The 20,963-nt window shown below is 42.2% G+C and overlaps 1 protein-coding gene across 4 annotated transcripts in view; it reads right to left on the reverse strand.

Annotated features, from left to right (window-relative positions):
* Positions 1 to 20,963, reverse strand: part of PSMB7 (proteasome 20S subunit beta 7) — a 59,399-nt gene that overhangs the window by 22,456 nt on the left and 15,980 nt on the right. For 2 of the 4 annotated variants that reach the window (XM_034664487.1, XM_034664490.1), the window contains exons 6-8: positions 6,817 to 6,875; positions 5,571 to 5,674; positions 1,710 to 1,782 (exon numbers count right to left, since the gene is read on the reverse strand). In XM_034664487.1, the coding sequence (XP_034520378.1) occupies positions 1,710 to 1,782; positions 5,571 to 5,674; positions 6,817 to 6,875 (236 nt within the window). Of the gene's footprint in view, positions 1 to 1,481; positions 1,601 to 1,709; positions 1,783 to 5,570; positions 5,675 to 6,816; positions 6,876 to 20,963 lie in introns of all 4 variants that reach the window. The other 2 variants (XM_034664488.1, XM_011225930.3) reach the window with 2 other exon arrangements.

Genomic DNA, 20,963 nt, shown 5'->3' on the forward strand with positions numbered 1-20,963 from the left:
GGGTAGAGGGTAAGAGCTCATCCCTCGGTATTGTGACCAGAGAAAGGACCAGCACAGTTGGCACTGACTAAGCATGTGCTACTTAAAACTGAAGACACACTAAGACTTGGGGGGGGGAGATCCTGCTGGTGTTAGCACGCCTCAGGCAGTGGTAGAAGCTTCAGCAACTCATCTTCAAAAGGCAGAGAGCCAGAGCTCTAGAAACCTGCAAAAATTGGCTAAGCCTGCAGTCTTCATTTCTTTAAGTTGAGCAACTTCAAAGTCTAGAATTCTAACTGTAGGGCACAGCAGCTGCCACTGCAGATCTGATCCTCTCCGCTTTTGGCAGCTCTCAACTTGAGATTCTAGCAAAAGAATTTTTCAAGTTGCTATTATTGCCTGTCACGGATTTATAAATATTGTGCACTATCTGCTGTGGCATGGCTCTCATGGGACGCCAGAGCATGCCAAATGCATAACAGAATGAAAAACAGTTTCTATTCTTCAAATAAATGCTAATTTTTTTTTAACTGTGCTCACACGATGTGTTTGGTGACCAACTTCAATAGTACAGAATATGTATCAGAGAGGGGGGAAAAGCTGATTGTCTTTTCCAGCAGCATTCAGCTGCTACTTTCATTAAGCTTGTTTAATTAGATTCCAGATGCTAATTTGCAAGTCGATACCAGAGGGTGCAGGACAGTTTGCCTTTGAATCGTCTCCCTGTGATGTGAGGGTCCTGCCGCACACCACTACCCTTCAGCGGCCCTCGCACGCTATTCTGACAATTAGTGCAAAGAGGGGACAGTATTGATCTTGACAGACTAAATATTAATCTTCTACCCGTTTTAATGAATTATAATCTTCAAGAGTTTAAATTTCTCACTGGGCCAAATGAAAACATTCCTTCTTACAAAGAAACGGGATGGAAGGAAGACTAACTGAAGTCATCTAATGGCGTCCCTTAACTCCCTCCCTGCCCTAAAATCAAATCTGTTTTTATGTGTCATTTTAGCAATTTTCGAGATACCCTCAACAAAGCTAACACCATGTTTCCAGGTATTTTGGTCAAATTCCTTATACTTAACTGTAAAATGAACTCAAAAGGCCACAGTGTGGTTATCACTAGTTTTCTGTCTAGCTAGCCTGTGGGTAATAACCAAGATCAGGGGCTTAATTCTTATACCAGCTTTAACAACAGGGGGAAAACAAAATCTGGGGGAATGGCTCCGTGCAATCCAGCATCACCAGAAAAAACCCTCTAATATAACTGACCCCTTGTCATTAGGCCAACTCACACATCTCAAAATCCACTCTTCTGCTAATACATAGCAAATAAGCACCTTTGCTGATAAAAATAAAGCGGGAGATTTATCGGAATACAGTTTTTTTATGCCTTCATTTCTATCACACCTGAGTATTATCAACAGTAAGGGTGAAGTTATCAAATTGCATCAAAGGAGGGTTAATCTTGAACGACTAAGTAAAGTTGCTTTTGACACCTTTTCATCCACTCGCTCAACAAATGCTGGCTGAATGTCTCCTGAGCAGCAGTTAGCGCACGAGGGGTAAGGAGGGAGGAAGGGAGCAGCGCAGTTATGGCCCTCGGAGGACTTCCAGGCTAACAGTAAAGAGAGAAATGACAAAATGAAAATTCCAAGACCACTGAAGGCACTGTCAGGGTCACAACCGCGTGAGGATTTGTAAAGACTGTAAGGTGTCAAACTCACATGGTTAGCTGGCAGTTTCTCTGCAACTCTGAACCAGGGCTTTGACCTGAGGCAAGTCATTGGCTCGGATAACCTGAAACAGCAGAGGCCGGTCTTAGACATTCACGAATCCCAGCCGGGTTTCATTCTTCTGCTTTTTGGCCTATAATTTCCCAATGAGCACTTGCCCTTTGCTCCATCTTTGTGTTGCCTGTGTCCTTAATGGGGTGTTGGCTCTGTTGACTCTGCCCCAACGCTGTATATTACTCGAGAAGTGTAGTAGTTACCTTCCTCTGCTGTCTCAGAAAAACATCCAGCACTTTCCAGTCCGGAAGAAGAGAAAGTCCCCTCCATTTCCCAGGTAGTTTTTGATGACTCAGGTTTTGCTTTAGTGCAGGGTTATCCTGTCTCGTCTCAACAAACACATACTGAACATGAGCTGAGGAACAGAGATGATTTCATGGCCTCTGCCCTCAAGGGTCTCCCGCTAACAAAGGCAAGTGAGGGAGATGCCCCCCAAAACAGCCATAAAACAATGGGACACGTGTACAATGGAGGACAAGGACACAAATAAATGAAGAAGCAACTGAGGGCACTGCCAGCCGACACCAGCAGTGAGGAGTCAATGACAAGCAAGTACACCCTGTATCCAAACAACAGCAAGCTGGCAAGAAGGGCTGTGGGGGAGCGGGATGTAGCCCTAGGTTTCCCAAAGTTTAATGCTCATATCCCTGGGCTTGCACAAGATGGGTGATAAATGAATACATTTTTTATTTATTCTAATAGTGTGCACTCACTTTCAGGTGTCTCAGGGAAAAAGATAACCAACACATCAAACCCAGGATTTCATAGACATAAACTATATTTAAAAGCTAAATTTAACTTAAAAAGGTGAACTGAGGGGCGCCTGGGTGGCACAGCGGTTAAGCGTCTGCCTTCGGCTCAGGGCGTGATCCCGGCATTACGGGATCGAGCCCCACATCAGGCTCCTCTGCTATGAGCCTGCTTCTTCCTCTCCCACTCCCCCTACTTGTGTTCCCTCTCTCGCTGGCTGTCTCTATCTCTGTCGAATGAATAAATAAATAAAATCTTGGAAAAAAAAAAAGGTGAACTGAAGTGGTCGTAGGGAAGAAGAGAAAGGGAACTGACAAAAGAATTACAAATGCCAAGACCTATCTAACTGTACAGTTATGTTTGTGCATTTTATTACACGTAAATGATATCTCAACTTATAAAACAGTGAATTAATTTTTTAAAAATTTCTCAAGAAAAGTTAACAGTACAGGTGTCACCTGGATACAGCAGAAACCTTAAATGTGATGTGCAAATGACAAGTTCAAGAAACAATGCTATCCTAGCCCTGTCCAATAGAAATATGTGAACCACATACGTAGTTTAAAATTTTCTAGTAGCTATATTTGAAAAAGTAAAAATAGGGGTGCCTGGGTGGCTCAGTTAAGCGTCTGACTCTTGGTTTCAGCTCCGGTCGTGAGATCAAGCCCACGTCAGGCCCTGTATTCAGTGCGGAGTCTGCAAGAGATTCTCTCTCTCCTCTCCCTCTGCCCCTCCTCCTACTTGTCCTCATGCACGCTCTCTCACAAGTGAATAAGTAGAATGCTAAATACATAAATGAACATTAGGCGAAATTAAATTTAGTAATTTGTTATTTAACCCAATACATGTAAAACAGTATTGTTTCAATACGTAATGAATACACACATTATTAATGAAAATATATACATATATTAATGAAATATATTAATATAAATATATTGACAATATAAATATTGATAATATAAATATATTAATGAAAATATATACATATTTCCTAAAGATTTATTTATTTTAGAGAGAGCGTGACTGTGTGCCCATGCAGGGGAGGGGCAGAGGGAGAGGGAGAGAGAATCCCAAGCAGACACCCCGCTGAGCACAGAGCCCAGTGCAAGGCTCGATCTCACAATCCTGAGATCACGACCCAAGTCAAAATCAAGAGTTGGACATTTAACTGACTATGCTACCCAGGTGCCCCAATGAAATATATTTTTAAATTTTTTTGTACTAAGTCTTTAAAATGTGGTGTGCACTCTCAAGTCAGACTAGACACATTTCAAATGCTTAATAGCTACACGTGGTTGCTGGCTACCATACTGGACTATGAAGCTAAAGATAATGAAAACACAGTAAAGGTTTTTAAGGAGACAGGGACTTTCATTCCATAAACACTACAGTCTAGGACCGGCACTTCCAAGGCACAGGTTTGTGGGCGGGGGGTACTATGAGCTACCTCTAATTGATTTGTTTTAACAATAAAGCCAAGAGTTTGTTTAATGAGTCTGGACTAAAAATTACTGTTTGGCAAAGAATACGTAATTATGATAGCCTAAAACTGACCCTTCCTTATGCAATTCTCTGTGAAGTGTGCAGTAGCTACTGTCCTGGCAATGCACATAAGATCTGAGAGGCAGCAATGCCCTCCTGGGTTTCTGTGTGAGACATATCCAGAATTTCTCATACTGGAAGGAATGAGCAGATTCAGCCATCCAACCCTGCAGTCTCAAAAGAGGCCAGAAAGAAAAGTCATGAAGGGCCTCTTGTCACAGAAAGACAGAAAGCCTTCCTGGAAAGAAAGAAAATAAAGTTGGGAAATCTGAAACCAAAATGTCTCCACAAGTTCGATGCAAACGCAGAGCCAAATTCTCCTTCACAACAAAGAAGTCATTCAAACTCATCGTCTCAACTTCACTGGCCAGTCTCAGCCTCCCACGGAAAGCACTTCATCTCCCCGGCCCCGCCCCGCAAACAAGGTGGACAGTGGTTAGCTACGTGGTCTTTACAATAAATTCTTTTGGTATCTATTAACGACCCTTTAGATTTTTTAAGTATTATCTCCCAACAGTTGTTATACTATTATTTGCCTTCTATTTACATTTAAAATCACTTCACTGAAGAACCAAGTACTTCCTTCTTTATAATAAAGTGATTTTGTTCACTGTCAGTCTGCACCAAGTTTCAACAACTTCCGTGACCAAAACCAGTCACGTGACATTGTAAAATTAATTAATCAATCTGATATGGGAATTTGGCCAGGCTATTTCAAGGTCTCACAGCTGATACAGGACATCAAGTGGTCTGAGCTGCATATAAAATTGAACTAAGGAACACATTCTTCAGACAGATGATACCACAAATTTTATTGAAGGGATGATCACATTTCCCTTCACTTCCTCAGAACACATCAATATTAAATTCCTGGCCTTTGAATCACTTCAAATCCAAACTCTGAATAATGTAAAATTACTTTAGCAGAGTGTTAAGTCACTTTTAATATACCTCACGCTTTCAACTTTTTCTGCAATTCTCATTTTTCTCTAACATATGGAGGTTCCAATCAATTGGAAATAGACAAAGCTTTCAAGAAAATTTGAAAAGATTAACGTGGTTTAAAGGAGGGCTTGACATTACTGAGGCGATTTTCTAAACAAAAATCGTCAAGTCTTTCTCCCCATACCTTCGTTAGTTCTAATGGATTCGTGACGCCTCAGGAACTTCTCCCCTTTAGTCTGCAAACTGGGAGACCTTTTTTTTCTTTTCCTTTAAGTGACCTAGTACATCTTATTTTTTCTCTGTACTTAAGAACCCCGAACAGAAAATAATGCTGATATGGGAATAAATTTTCACACTGAGAAATGAGAACAGACTCCTAATCTCATTTATAGTTGATACCTGGACCTGTTTACTATTCTTAATTGGAGCGAGACACAGTTATTTTTACTACAAAACACCTAGCTAATTCCTATCTTCAGTCATAGGTTTTAATTCTGGCAGATGTCCAAGGAAAGAGAAATCTAGCCATCAGTGACCAAGTCACTTATGTGTGCTAACCTCATGTACCAAGGGCAGGGAGGTTTCTGGCAGAAAACCCCTGTCCTGGTTGGGCAGCATCCACAACCCCATATCCTCTGGCTCTCAGGGCACTTGGTCCAAACCTAAAGGGCAGAGAGAGCTTCGGAGTTCCAACGGCAGCTGGTACTCCGAAGACAATGAGCTGGTGGAAGAACAAAAATGTTTAAATATGCAATCTCCCCCAAAGATGATTAGGCATAAAACATTGTCAAAAACTAATTTCCAGAGACATCCTCTGGTATCTAAACAAAACAATACTGCAAAGGCAGAAAGAGCAGATGCCTACATATTACAGAATAGGGTAAACCACTCATAAAAGCCTACTAATTGTTGAAAACAAGTTGCTATGCACCATCACAAAATTAACAACTATCAAAAACCAAGAGCAGATAATGAAGGCTGACTTCAGGCCCTCTGTGCCCACAAACTGGCTGAGCGGCAGAGATAAAGCACAGGAGAGGAATAATGTGGTAAAATGAAGTACCCGAGCATACTAAGCACTCCTTCCAAAGTGACAATGGAAGACCTGTGGGTTTGTTCTTAGAGATCTGGCGGGTGGGGAGGTTGCTTAATTGCGGGGGGGGGTACGCATCGATCACTAAAGCAGACAGGTGGAATGCCATTCAGAAGGTACCACCCTCCCCTACCACCAAAGAAAATGTAATAAAGGATCTCTTAAAAATATATTTGAGACACTCAACCCGTCACCCTCTGAAAACAGGCCACTACACATAGGATCTTGTCCCCATCTTCTTTCAGATGCAGAACAATCTATAGGGGCTTTTTAAGCTGCCCCCATTTTCAGACCAGGTCTGTGTGACATGCAAAGACATTCATAGTTTCTCTACTCTCAGTAAGAAAAAAAAAAACAAAACTCGTCATTTTGAGATACCGTGACACAGAAAGCTGAGTGCACAAGAAAACATTCCACGTTGCAGCAGCATCTATGGCCAAGAAGATTCCCAGACAGCCCACGGGCCAGAGCAAAAAGCTGAACAGTGGCTGGCTCCCCAAGCCTGGGGGAGGGCACAGCAGGGCCCACTCCAAAAAGAAGCTTTCCCAACCAAACGGTCTTCTCAGCAAACGCGGTTACCTGTGCCAAAGAGCATTCCGACTAACAAGAGTCCTGTACAAGCTTTGGAGGAATCGGCAATCAATTTGTGAATGTCCAACATACAGCTGGAAAAACATGTGGCAGAGGATAAAACTGCAGGGACTTACATACCTCCATATCTGGCCTAAACTTATCTTCAAACACAGCCATTGCTGCCAAGGAGCCAGAACCTGAAAGAAAAAGATGCATTTTTAGTGTATTTACCAACTCCCAGCTTCTCCCTCTCAAGTTAACTTCAGGGCAGCAAAAATGGCAAAACATGCTCAGCGTCCCACTCGAGCACAGTGTAAATATCAATCCTGTGGGGCCACATAAACCAGGTCCACAAAGCTCCCCAAAAGCCTGAAGTCACACTTACCACTGTCTCGGGGAAACCTGCAACTGGCCCTACTTTCACTACTGACAAGGGTAATTGTAAATTATTCACAATAAAATGCCAAAGCAGGAAAATGAGGTTATGGAGAATTTCTATTTTTTTTCAAAAAGTGAATGCCACATAATTTCATACATGCTATGCCGTGAGTCCTGTGCTCTACAACTGTGCCTTGGCAGGCTGCTGGGTATAGCGCTAAATACCAAGCCAGTTAGAAAGAATAGATTGTTTTAATGAGCTGGCCCTGGTAGAGTCACCTTGACACACGGGGAAGAAACTACAACACCAACGATGGTAATAGGACCGCGAGCTGCAGCCACCAGGTTATTCCAGCTCCAACTGTAAAACACTTTATTATGTGGCATTTATTTGGAGCTATTATTTTTAGTTCGTACTTTGAAGAGTAACAGCTGAGTAGACAAAATGACAGACAAAGAAACAAAAATTTATTATCACAATAGCAAATGGCTGAAAGGTTATGCTGCATAGATATTAACGGACAGCAGATTTCTCCCTATAAAAGTAGGATATAAAGGCGTTACAAATAAGTGTGGGCTCCCTTTGAACGGATGTAAAAGGCAGCTCAGCACTATTTGAAAATTTAAACTTGCTTTGTTCAGAAACCAGAGAATCTTTAGAAAACCATCATCTTGTCTTCACAGGGTCCTGGCAATATTTCAGGATACTCTACTTTTGGAGAGAGGATAGAGATGCCCACAATTTTTTACTCCAATTAGAAGATTTTTTTGGCATTTATTACTTTTTAACTTGTTTTGCATAACACTATCTATTTAGCTGGGTCACAGAGAAAACCATATTTTCTATTTAAAATGATTTGTGTACATCGCTTGACCACCTCAATGGTTTTAGCAAAGGAAAAAGGCAGCGATTAAACAGTTTCAAATGAGGTGTCCTGCTGATTTTATCAAGTCTGCTGAATGTATAATGAAAAAGGAGAAGCTGACAGCCACGCTGCATTGAGAAAATACAGACTACCTTATCTGAACCATTTAAGGAGGTCCAATTATAGATCAAATTTAAAGGGTAGAAACGGCAGATTTACAGACACAAATCAATGAACATGGTAATCCCGATGAATATGACAGATACTCCTGTTACGGAATATTGCTGTGGTTGAGGATCATTACCTTCACAGCACCGGATACATCACATCTAAAGCAGTAGGAAGCGTCAAGTGTAGACCGGTATTACAGGCAATGACTATTCATTTAGGCTTGGGGGCAAAAGGCAACCCCATTTTCCCCTCTTACCATTTTTTCTCCTTTAAAAAAGAGGGGGAATCTAGAGATATTAAAAACCCTTTGGAAAAGAGATAGAAATTAAACAGTTATAATAAAACCAGTGTGAACCCAAATAAAACCAGCACATAAGCAAGAGCAAATTCGCCAAAGCCAAACCTTTGAATTTCGCTCATACATGTGTCCTTGAAAATCTGAAAATAGAGTCAAAGTCCATCAACATTTTGTGAGTCACACATTTACTCTGAGATTCAGGGATCAAGAGGAAAAAGTAACCCAAGTTTCTGTTCTAAGGCACAGGTGAGTAGTAGTCTAGGACTTAGTAAAAAAACAAGCCGGTTTTGTGTGGAAAACAAAGGACAGCTGTCATGAAGAAACAAGAAAACTCCAAATAAGGAAAGCTCAGAAAAAAATACTTCTAGACACAAAATGCTCCTGCAGAGAGCCCAACAGCAGGCTTGCCTTATCCAATCTAGTCCAAGGATCTTCTTCTGAAGAGCCAAGGGTAAATGTACCAGAGGCCTGAAATAAACATTAAAAAAGACGGGAGGGAGGGTAATCTAAGAGCTAACAACTTTGTGGAAAACTGTAATGAATTTTTTTTAAAAGAGAAAACCAAGCTTACCATAAAGCTTTACCATTTTTCCTTAAAAACTAGCAGCCCTGTTCTTTTCTCTGGGGCCATCCTTTCTTTGGCAGTTCACCGTAAGTAAGTTAATTTTACTCTTATTTTTCCCGGGCACATATATTTGCTTCTGCTTAGCTTCATCCAATATTTTAAGGAATGAAAAATATTCTCCTCCCAATAATTCCTCCTTTATCAAAAAAAAATATTTTTTTTTCCTGCTTAGAAACAATGCTACAGACAAAATTTCTGTAAGTGGAAATTATGTAATAAATCTAAACTCTTGGGACAAAAAGTGTCTCTGCAGGGATGTTTCTCACACTATAAGAGACTGATTTTTTTTTTTTTTTTAAGAGCTGGAAGGTGCAAGCCAGGTAAACACAGAAAGGACACCAGGGTCTTTATTACTGTATTTCTGCCTCCCCTTTCCCACTACCCCCCAGTACACACACTCCAACCTATACAGCACGTGCACAGTGTTGAGAAGTTTTCTGGAAAGCAGAAGCTTACTAAACTGCCTGATTCTGCTGCTCCTGAGATCAAAGATAAGCAGACTCCAAACAAACTTGAAAAGAAAGGGATATTCAACATTAAAAACAATTTCTAAATCACTTGCAAATTAGCTCCCGCGCCTAGCTTTTTAGGAAAGGAGGACTCTGGCGCCCCCTTCTCAGACATACGTGGAAGTGCTAGGAGATGGCGCAGCACTGACTTGTCAACAGGTTTCCAGGAACCCCTGAACGTGTGTCTATTTACAACACTGAAGTCAGAATTTCAAATATGACTGCAATTGCCCAAAGTGGCAAAAGAACAAGACACAAATACTCACATAATTTCAGGGCAACGCAACTGGGGGAAGGAACAAGGAGCTGGCCAGTAGAAAGAAAAAAGGAAGGTAAACTCGACGAGACCAGTATTCTTTAATCAGTTCACACAGGTTTCCTAGACTTTGTTTCCGTGCCATTTAAAACTGTATACAGTACGCCAGCTGACTAATGCCGCGCTAGCATAGCAGAGGGGACCTACAAAACATTCAGATATTATCTCCCATTTCTAAGCCACAATAATGCCCCAAGACATTCCCTGATTTCAGCATTGACTTAAACCAACCTGGCACTCTCAAACCCAAAACCAAGGCAAAAAATCTTCTGAAGGAACATTTACCCTGATTCTCTATTCCAAAAGCAAAGTCACCTTAGATAATTCATCAGAACTCCCTGGTTTCCCATTAAGGAATAAATGAACAGCAGAGCCAGGAGCCAGTGTACAAGGGCCTCTGCTCAGACAGCAGGCATGTCAGGTGAAGGAAACGGATGGCAGAAGGAATATGCTTTCCACAAATAAAGACGGGCCCTAGGAACAAGGGGAGTGAGGCCTGCCCTCAAAAAGCTTATCTAATGGTAGGGAGGAGAAGGCAGTCAAGGAGGAAGAAACCAGAGCATTCTGTTGAGCACTCACTACGTGCCATACGTCATGTTAGGCCATCTAGTCATCCCACTGAGGAGATAAAGCTTCTTGTCTGGCATTACAGAACTAAGAAGTGCAGGGCAGGAGTCCTGTCTCAGGTGTGACTGGAGACAGTCACTCTCTCCTGCCACAAGACTTCAGAGCAGACGTGCATGACCTTCCATGACCCAGTCTCTATCTCCCTCGACCCCCCCGCCACTTGCCACCCCACCAACATAAAATTGACAATAATTTCCTAAATTACACCATTTCAAGCCAATCCCACCTCACCACGGGCTATGCCCTTTACCCCCTTGACAGTCCACAGAACTCCTAGCCACCCTTCAAACCCCAGCTGAGAGATTACTTCTTCCCACAAGCCTTCCCTGACCAACCCCCCCACGGCGAGTTTATCCCTCTCCTCTCTGCAACATGTCCATCCTTTCGTATCTGCAGTCTCGGGCACACAGCAATCACTAAAGAGAAGCTGCTGAATTAAGCCACGCTGATTTCAGGACAACTGTCCAAATGAAGGAGCTGGGGAAAACTCTGAGCTGGCCCTGAAGGAGTGATGATAGCGGTAAATGCCTTGATAAAGTGGAAAAGAACATTTATTGCCTAATTTACCATACTGGAACGAATATAAGACAAACTCGAGTATGAAGCAAGTTCAATGTTCAAAGAAAAAAAAGGCTTTAAACCCCCAAAACCATGTCATGTTATGTGTCCTAGTCCGGTCCAAACCTCTGTGATACCACAGGAGTAAAATGCCCTCCGTGGGTTCCGCACCTCACCACCACAACCTCGTCTCATCAGTAGTTCCCGTGCGGCTGCCCCTTAGCAATCTCCACCAAGTCCGCCTTCTCCAGCCCGCCCACAGTTGCTGAGTAGCCAGCGTTGCCTCCAGAACAAAGCTCTTTCAAACAGAAAAACAAGGTGCCATCAGTGACCAGCATTTAGGAAGATGACGGTACAGACGCAGGGGTGTCTATGTAGCCATCCACCCGCTCACCTCCCGCACCCACCGTCCCTCCCTAGCTCACCGCCTACCCACAGCCACTCCGGGCTCCCAAACCCCACAGCAGCCGGGCTGTGCAGAGAGATAGGAATGGGGGAAGGAGACACAACTCAGACCTCCTCCACCAGAGCAGGCCACCAGCTGGGCACCGCCTTGGCCTGGCCGCTCCTGTCCGGTGGTCATTCAAAGAATTCCTCCCACAACACACGCCTTGTGGGGTCCCAGAAAGCAGGTCTGCGCCCCATCTCTGACTGTCAGGGCCTGACTCACTTCAAGATGCCAGTGGGGGCCGTCCACACTGCTAACCTCCAGGAGAAGGGGGTCCCAGGCAAAAATGCCACAAGGGGCCACAGTTCCACTCAATCTTTTAAAAGGAAGTATCTGCTCTTATTAATAGCAGGCCACTGGCTTAAGGGGGGGTGGGGAGAGACCAACTCCTGTAAGCAATGTAAAATATAAGCCCTGAAACTCAGAAAAATATGTGCAGCATGTAGGACATTAATAACTAGAAAGAGTCACAGATATGCCAATCTGGCAACAGAAAAAAGGACACAGCAGTTGACCAAAAGGAAAAAAGGCACCGGCCTGTACACTTTTAGAAATGCTGTTCAAGGTCGCTAGTCATCAAAGAAATATGAATTTAAATTAAATAACCATTTTTTTGCTTTTTACATTAACAAAAATTAAGAAGAATACTACCCAGGGCTGACAAAGGTATAGTGAAAAGGGCAATCTAACACACTTGTAGAAGCAAAAATGAATAGAACTTTTCTAACGGGCAATTTAGAAACATCAATCAGAAAGCATAAAGGTATACATCCCCCCCAGCAATTCCACTGCTAGAGAGTCATTTTAAAGAAATAAATGGTTAAGTACCCAAATTATGTATATAAAAAGATCACTGTTTAGATAGATAGAAAGAAAGAAAGAAAGAAAGAAAGAAAGAAAGAAAGAAAGAAAGAAAGAAAACAACTAGATGTAAATGTAAAGGTCCAACAATCAGACGACAGAAAAAAAAAACAAAATATTATATATACGGTCATTAAACATGACAATACTTTTTTGGCAATGAGAAGGTGTTCATGTTAAAATACTCAACAGGGGAAAAGCATGTTCCAAAGCAATGTTAACACCTAAGCATAGAAGATACAGATTCTACAAATCTGGAAAAACCATAAGTCAAAATATTATGCTTCTATCTGGGTGGTACTATTTTGTTTACTCGTATTTTCTTATTTGTCTTCAAAAGACCATGCATTACCTGCAATTTTTTAAAGCATAGACTTGGAGGAAATAAGAACCTGACATGGTACAGGGATGAAAACATTAAAAAGAAAAAGCAAAAGACCCAAGACCTTGCCAGCCGTCACAGTCGTGCTGCTAACGGCAGCAACACACAGCTTATTCCTGAAATTTGTATACAGGGGCCTGAAGGTCAATCCATGCACAAGTCAATAGTTCCAAGGAACGACAGCAATCAATCATCACAAACAAATATACACACCATGTCTCTCTCCCACTGTCCTTAGAAGGGCTTCCTTAGGACGGTCCAAAAGGTAAAAGCATCTTAATAATGAAGTCCTTTGAGCAGATCAGCCCCAAGCCAGATCCCACTTCTCCAGAAGTCGACGCCATGGCACACAAATTTCTAAAGAGACCACCACGAACACAGTACACATGGCGTTCAAGAAATGTCAAGGCAGAGTCCCACTGGTTTTGTCTGCTCTTCAGACATGGCAGGTCCGAGAAGTCCCATTCTTACAAAAGGGGAGACAGTCACGGAGGTAAGGAACTTGCCCAGATCACATAACCAATGATTAGCAAATCTGAGATTGTGAACCCAGATCATTCTGAATTTAAAGCGTCTGATGTTCCTTCCATTCCACCGTGTGGCCTAAGAAGCAAAGTCAAATGCCTGAAATCAAGATTAACAAGTAAACATGGAAACATGTTTACTTAGCTCCCCACCACAAAAAAAAAAAAAAAGCATGCTTTCTAAATTGCTTTTTCTTCAAATTTCAGAAGAATGATTAGCACGCATCTCGGGATGGTTAATTTGTGTTGTTTTTGCTCAGAAATTCAAATGAGATTGGGATTTTAGTTAAATGTTCTAAATGATTAAACAGATGTCATTCAATGTTTAGCATTACCACTCAACTATCTGTTCTGAGTATTTATTTTAAAATAGTCCCATTCAAAAAAAATTTTTTTTGATAAAAAAGAACACTGAAATTAGTGTCCATTTTCTAAAACCCCTGAAGGTACTTCTTATCTTAGCTTCTCAGCACTAGTAGTTCAGTTTGAACTTAACTTTTTCAGAGAGAAGAACCCAACTCAGGACAAAATCTGAAACGTATCAAGAAAATTTTACCATCTAAGATATCATTTTTACCTGTTCCATATATTCAAAAACACCTGCATTAATACAGCTTGAGGGCAGAAGAGTTTTAAAAAAAAAAACCAAACATGAACCATGTTATTTTTATAGTGTTCACTCAGGTACTAAACCAAACTTAGCAATTCTAGAATCTATGTTTTCACACATGCTAAAGAAACAATAAAAGACTAAAACAATTTCCTAAAGCCCACTACTCTAAGTCAAACACCTAAAAAGAACTGAAAGCCAGCAGGTAGAAATCTGCTTTTTCCAATAAGGTCTATGCTCACAAACTCCCAGACTGGAAAAGGGGAGAGCATTTATCGGGAGCCTTTCGGGTCCTAGGCCCTGAACTCAAATGATGTAGCTATTTCCTCATTTTACAGACAAGGAAACGGACGCTCAGCTAGTAAACGCAGCACAGTCAGTAAGGAGTGAAGCGCAGATTCACACCGAGATCCTGGGGCTCCACGCTTTAGAAGGGCAGCTTCCCACTCATCCCTTCCAGCCAACCATCCCAGGAGCCCGGCAGGCGGCAGGCTCGGGGCACACATCACAGAGGTGCTCCGAGCCCCGCAACTGCTCCAGGAGGCACCGCCACCTCAAGCGCAAGGCGACTGTCCCCGGGAAGCTGCACTACAGCCTCCCACGCTAGCCTCGGCTTCCTCCCTGGTACAACGGGGACCACGACAGAATGCACCTTCCTCACGGGGTGGCCGGGCAACTTGAAGGACAGGACGCTCGGAAAGCAGAGCGTCTGGCATGGAGTAAAAGCTCAGTAAAAGCTGGCTACTGTAATTACTCTAAGACAAAGTCCCTGTCCTCCAGGACATTTTATATGATCATTCTCAACAAGCTCCACGGCTGACAGTTTTAATGGACACGGAGGTCTTCAAAATTCTTTTCTCAAAGTCACGAAGTTCTAACAGGCAGCAGGAAATGCATTTCTATTGCTTTTCCCCCAATCAATTTAACCAGATCTTTTCAGGAAAAAAGCTGCTCCTTCTGCTAAGGAGCGGTCCGTTTTAAGTACCCGAGGACCTGTTTGCCACTGTGGCCTGCCAAGGTGTAAGATGTATGCATCGATAAGAGAGTAACACCCAGAACATTCTAATCCATCAGTGTCAGCTCTCCCTGACAGAGTGCTTACTCACACTTGCTCATTGTTAGTCAACTGGCCACTCATCCTGGGTAAAATCTGGTGCCTTCCAGAGACCCATGGGTTGGAATCATTTTTCACTCCGCTCCTGTCTACGCGGCGTTGGTGCCTGCTCTGGAGGCCCACGCTGCCAATGTGTGAAGAGCTGCTTTAGGAATACAAAGCAATGTGGGTGCCAGGGGACGACGTTCAGCCACTAGAGAGCAGTGGAGCACCTCTCACCACTCGGGGAAGACTCCACACTGACTTAAAATGGTTTAATTGTATGCATGCATTTCATTATAAGTCCTGGCCAAAAGCTTCAAGGCGAGGCAGGCCAAGCAATCAGACAATCTTGCATGGGTTGCTGAAATCCAGATTTGTCCTTTGTCAGCATAAACAGTTTAATTTGATGTTTTCACTCCTGAGTAAGCACTGAGTATTACATTTAAACCCCTCGCGAGGGGAAAGAATGCTTCCTTTTCATCAGCAAATGTACCTCAATGTCAAAGAGTCTACCTTTTATTCCCAATGAATAAAAAAAAATTATTCCATTTAATATGCTTAGAAATGGATTTTTAGGGGCGCCTGGGTGGCACAGCGGTTAAGCGTCTGCCTTCACGCTCAGGGCGTGATCCCGGCGTTCTGGGATCGAGCCCCACATCCAGGCTCCTCTGCTATGAGCCTGCTTCTTCCTCTCCCACTCCCCCTGCTTGTGTTCCCTCTCTCACTGGCTGTCTCTATCTCTATCGAATAAATAAATAAAATCTTTAAAAAAAAATGGATTTTTAAAGCATCCAATGACATTTTCACTCAAAAACTAATTTCCAAAAAAAATGCAGTTCCTTTTCTAAATATAGGCAAAAGGAGTTAAATTTTCCTCAAATATAATCTAAAACACCACCTGAAGGAAACAGGGATTTTTCTTATTTTTTTTTAAAGATTTTATCTATTTGAGAGAGAGACAGAGAGAGCATGAGGGGGGGAGGGGCATCAAGAGAGGGAGCCACAAACTCCTGGCAGGCTCGATCCCACAACCCTGAGGATCACGACCTGAGCCGAAGTCAGGCCTAACCTCAAACGCCTACCCCACTGAGCCACCCAGGCGCCCTGGAGTTTTTCTTATAATTGCAACTGCAATGTCTCATTGACCTGACAGGTTATAAACACTTATTCTTTTTTTTTTAAAGATTTTATTTTATTGACAGAGATAGAGACAGCCAGCGAGAGAGAGAACACAAGTAGGGGGAGTGGGAGAGGAAGAAGCAGGCTCACAGCAGAAGAGCCTGATGTGGGGCTCGATCCCATAACGCCGGGATCACGCCCTGAGCCGAAGGCAGACGCTTAACCGCTGTGCCACCCAGGCGCCCCATAAACACTTATTCTTAAGCAAAGACTAACCAATCAGCGCATCCAGGCCTTAAAAGTGAAAGTTTTGTTTTACTAATGAATTTTTAAGAAACTCCACAAGATATGAGGACAGAAAATTGTTCTCCTTCCAACAGAAGAGTCACCTAACCCTATGCTTAGGGGATAAGACAGAGGATGAGAATTACCTTAAAACAGACCTCTCTTCATCAGTCTCCCACATCACTAGGCTCCTCCGGGACCCCAACACTCAGCACTGTACACGCTTCTCCCTCCTGCTGCGGGAGCACAAGGCAGTTCGAACTGACAGGTCTTTCAAAGGCATCCTTTGCTCTGGTCCACATTTCAAAGTAACTTCCCAAACTGCAGTTTATTCCACTTTGCAGGCCTTTCTCAAGCTTTCATGCCTCTCAGAACCCTCAAGAACAAACCACAGAGTTTAATAATTTATAAAACACACCCAGACCTGTGTGCAAACGACAGGAAATCCTACATACTGAAAAAAATGTGCAAAGCACTGATATATAGATTTTCTCACTAGGTGGTATTTCCATTTTATAGATTGAAAAAAACTAAGTTCAGACAAGTGAAGAAACCTACCCAGAGTCACACAGCTAGTCATGGCAGTTATGGCTGAGAGCAAATCCCTCGCTCTATGAACTCCACAGTGAAAAGTCTCCTGATGCATAAAATGACTTTCCACTTAGTCCATCTAATAAGCAAGTCAAAATCGAACATAGGTTCTAAGAGTACGAAGACACCTTTCTGTAGCAGGGCCAATTCTGGCCCAATTCTAGAACAAGAGCAGGCAGAGATCAATTAGTCAGCCTCCCTCTCTCTGCAGTGGGTTCTAAAGCAAAGAACTTAAAACTGCAAGGACTGTACTTAACTGTTCTAGAAAGTATGTCTGGCAAGGGCTTTTTACCTAGTTGTAGACTAAGGACTGAACTCAAGTCAGAAAAGACTTCATGGTAAAATCTCAGAGCAGAAAACACAGGAAGAATAGCACCCTAAACACTAATTCAATTTTACCTACAAGAGACATTAAATTTTATTTACATGAATTCAAGAACAAAGTCACTCTAATCAGAACAGATTAAGAACTGCTGAGGGCTAGCTACTAGATTACATTCCCTGCAACACCATGATGAATTTTATAAGTAAATATTTTCTCATTTTCTAACATAACTGCACCATCTATTGGCTTAGTACACCTTCACAGCAACCAGGAATCAAGATGCATAATCCAACTTTCATGGATTTTTGGTTTCCGGTTGTTTCATTTCCTGGCATTCCACAGCACAGTAAATGTTAAAATATAAAACCCATGCATTGCACATTTTAAATCTTCTGAAACGCATCATACTTAATCAGAGCAGGAAAAACTTCCAGGGAAATCTTAGTATATAGAACTGCACACAAGAAAGGTACTAGCCCTAAAATGATCAAAATACCATGCACTAAACATCGTTGCTGTGTTACATACAAAGAATTTTTTATGTATGGTTTCCCATGAAGAGCTCCTCTAAGCCCCATTCTACAGATGAAAATCAGTGCTCGAGGTCAAAGCTAATAAATATTGGATTTAGATCTGAACCCAGTTGGACCCCAAAGACCAGCTCTTTTTACTATGCCACACTACCTGGGAAAATGACGTCAAGAGCAACTAATGCATGGAAAAGCACACGGTTTTCTACAGTGTGTTCACACACAACATCACACTGCAGCACCCCAATAACCCTGGGACCTTCCCAAGTCAAAAAAATAATAATAGCAATAATCTGTTTTTCAAAATGAGGGATTTGAGGTTCAGAAAGCTTAGGTAGGTGACCAGCCCTGGTCAAGGAGGACTAGGACTGGGCCAGGGCTTTCCATCTTTTTCTAGGATTCTAGGTTATGCCTCAGGCGATTACAGACCCCACTCTGAGTAGTCACTAGCAGTCTGGACAAAGCCCCCAGCAGAATAGTGTATCCTCCATTGCACAGCCCCTGACCCACAGAAAAAAGGCTCTGAGCATCACTCTAGTACTGACAGAGACCCATGCTTGTGGAACTCCTGCACAGTCATGTGGCCCACACTATCAGGAAAAAGAATTTCCAGCGATGCTAGAGCCATGAAATCCACACACCCTCCGAGAAGGCTTTCATGTAGGCCTATGAACCACATACAGTGATGCTGAGTTCACAGCTGATTTCAGAGTTGAAAATGAACGTGGAAGAAACATTTGTCATCTTGTAGTGCACTGATTTGATCCAGAACAGGAAAATTTTCAAAATCAAATCATGTGGAGATATTAAAATGTCTGCACAAAGGTTGCACTTTAGTGTAAAAATACAGAGAAAATGGCAAGTCTGAATTCCCTACCGATGTTCCAACTTGATTTCAAGACTCTTTTTTTGCCCACAAGGTGAGACATCCAGTATGTTTACTACTCTGTCCCAAATCTTTTTAATTGCTGGGAGGCTCTGTAAACTGGGGCTTAAGAGGTATATTCCAGTAATTAGGAAAACATACAACCAGTTTATTTGGAGATCAAATTTTACCTGGATGGCCCTGGTAGTGACCCCAAGTCTTCCCTAATGATGCATACCAATGTTTATTCCTTAAGTTGGTATTCCTAAATTGTCCAAGGGCCTCATTTCCAGGAATGTCATGCTTGAAATTTTATTCATATTAATTCTTATGTGAATAAGTGGGCAAAAATAAAAATTTTATATACCTTGCCAATGCTGCTACAAGGAACACTGCCAAACTAACAGCAAAAGATGGTCCCCAAGGTTCTCCTGACACTACTTTAGTTTGCCTAATAAAGAAAAGCTGGCAAGTTAAAAGAATAAGCTAATTAATCTGAGAATTAAAAGAGCCCACATTTTGTCTATAAAACATACAACCAAAGCCCTTTTCCCTTTCTTAATAAAGAAAAATCAAAGAATCCTGCCTGGCTTTCAACAATCGCACTAATCAATCACCTGCAGTCTCTTGCAAATTACTCTCTTAAAAAAGAAATAATTAAATAAAACCTAAGGGGCCCTTTATTCTTTTTTGAGAATGGACCGAATCATATATGGTCTGGACCACATGCCACACACCATTCACACCAATAATACTGCGGAGGGAGGAAAGTCTGAGAGGCCACCGTTCCCATACAGCTCGCGCATGCCCTGGCTGTACGACCTCAGCACACCTCTCTGAGCCTCAATTTCCACATCTGTAAGACAGGGATGATAGTACCCACATCACAATGTTGCAAAGATTAAATCAGTAAAGTATCTCACAACAGCTGCTGGCACTGCAGCTACAAGAGAAAGCTGCTGAATGAATGTTGCTATCATTACGGTCAACACCATGTCCACAAAAAAAGGAATTAGGACAGAAGGTGTCCAAAGGCCACACCACAAGGAATTTGATACATTCTTCGCCCAAGTAAATCCTGAGGCAGGCAAGCCCGCAGAGAGGAGGAGGCTCCTGGACCCTGTGCTCAATGAGCTGTGCCAGCATGTTAAAGATGCACAAGACAAGACAGGTGTCTTCTATTCAATGTAAATTAAGAGTAGCCTTCAGGCACCTGGCTAGTCGCCAATACGGGCCCATGGGTAGACAAAATTTAGACACCCTTGTCTTACGAGTAATTTGTAGCTTCCAGCTCTCACTGTCAAATCACTCAGAAAAAAAAAAGATTAATTACAAAGTTTTGTTATTTCTCATAATAAAAAATTCGTAATTTAACTAAAACATGAGAATTTACATGAAATATTCATTTTCTCACTTAAGCTCCACTTATGGAAAGCCTCAATCCCACAGTGAATGCTAATGCTCCATGGGAACGTTTCATTTAGGAAAGCCTCCTATTCTAGCTGCAGTTTTAAGTTTGGTTTATAAGCTTACCCAAAATAACAACAGGTTTGAACTGCACAGGTCCACTTATACATGCATTTTTTTCTAGACAGCACAGTACTATAAATGTATTTTCTCTTCTTTGCGATTTTCTTAAATGTTCTCCAGCTTACTTTATTGTAAGAACACAGTATATAATACATAGAACACATAAAATACACATCAACGGAATGTTTATGTTATCAGTAAGGCTTCCGGTTACCAGTAGGCTATTAATACTTAAGTTTTTGGAGAGTCAAAAGTTACATGTGAATTTTGCAACTGCGCAGGGGGTCAGTACCCCTAACCCACCTCTTGCTCCTGCTATTCAAGGGTCAACTATAACATGAATTAAAACAAAATCCACCAAATGGTAATTGTGGAGTTCTCCCTCGACATAGAGCTCCCTATTCCCTCAAAAGAAAAAAGGAACCAAGGAAAGGAGGAGGGAGGGAGGGAAGGCAGGAGAGAAAGAAAGAAAGCAGCAACGGGAAGCCAGAAGAACTCCCGGGTTAGGAAGAAGGCGGTCCTGCATAGCCACTGTCCCAGGGAGAGATGCATACAAGTCCTGCTCAAAAGTCAACAGAAAAGAAACTTAAAAAATGACACACACAGAGCTAGGGCAGTATAAAACCCGCATTATATTTTACATCCTCTGGTGAAGTGCTCCTCTGCACAATGGACCTGGATTGGAAAAAATCAAAAAGTAAAAATCGTGTTGTCTTAGATGGTAAAACTGTGGATAATTTTTAAATTTTTCCTTTGATACTACAAAGCTGT

This window comes from Ailuropoda melanoleuca, chromosome 7 (assembly GCF_002007445.2).
Source record: "Ailuropoda melanoleuca isolate Jingjing chromosome 7, ASM200744v2, whole genome shotgun sequence".
Taxonomy (NCBI): domain Eukaryota; kingdom Metazoa; phylum Chordata; class Mammalia; order Carnivora; family Ursidae; genus Ailuropoda; species Ailuropoda melanoleuca.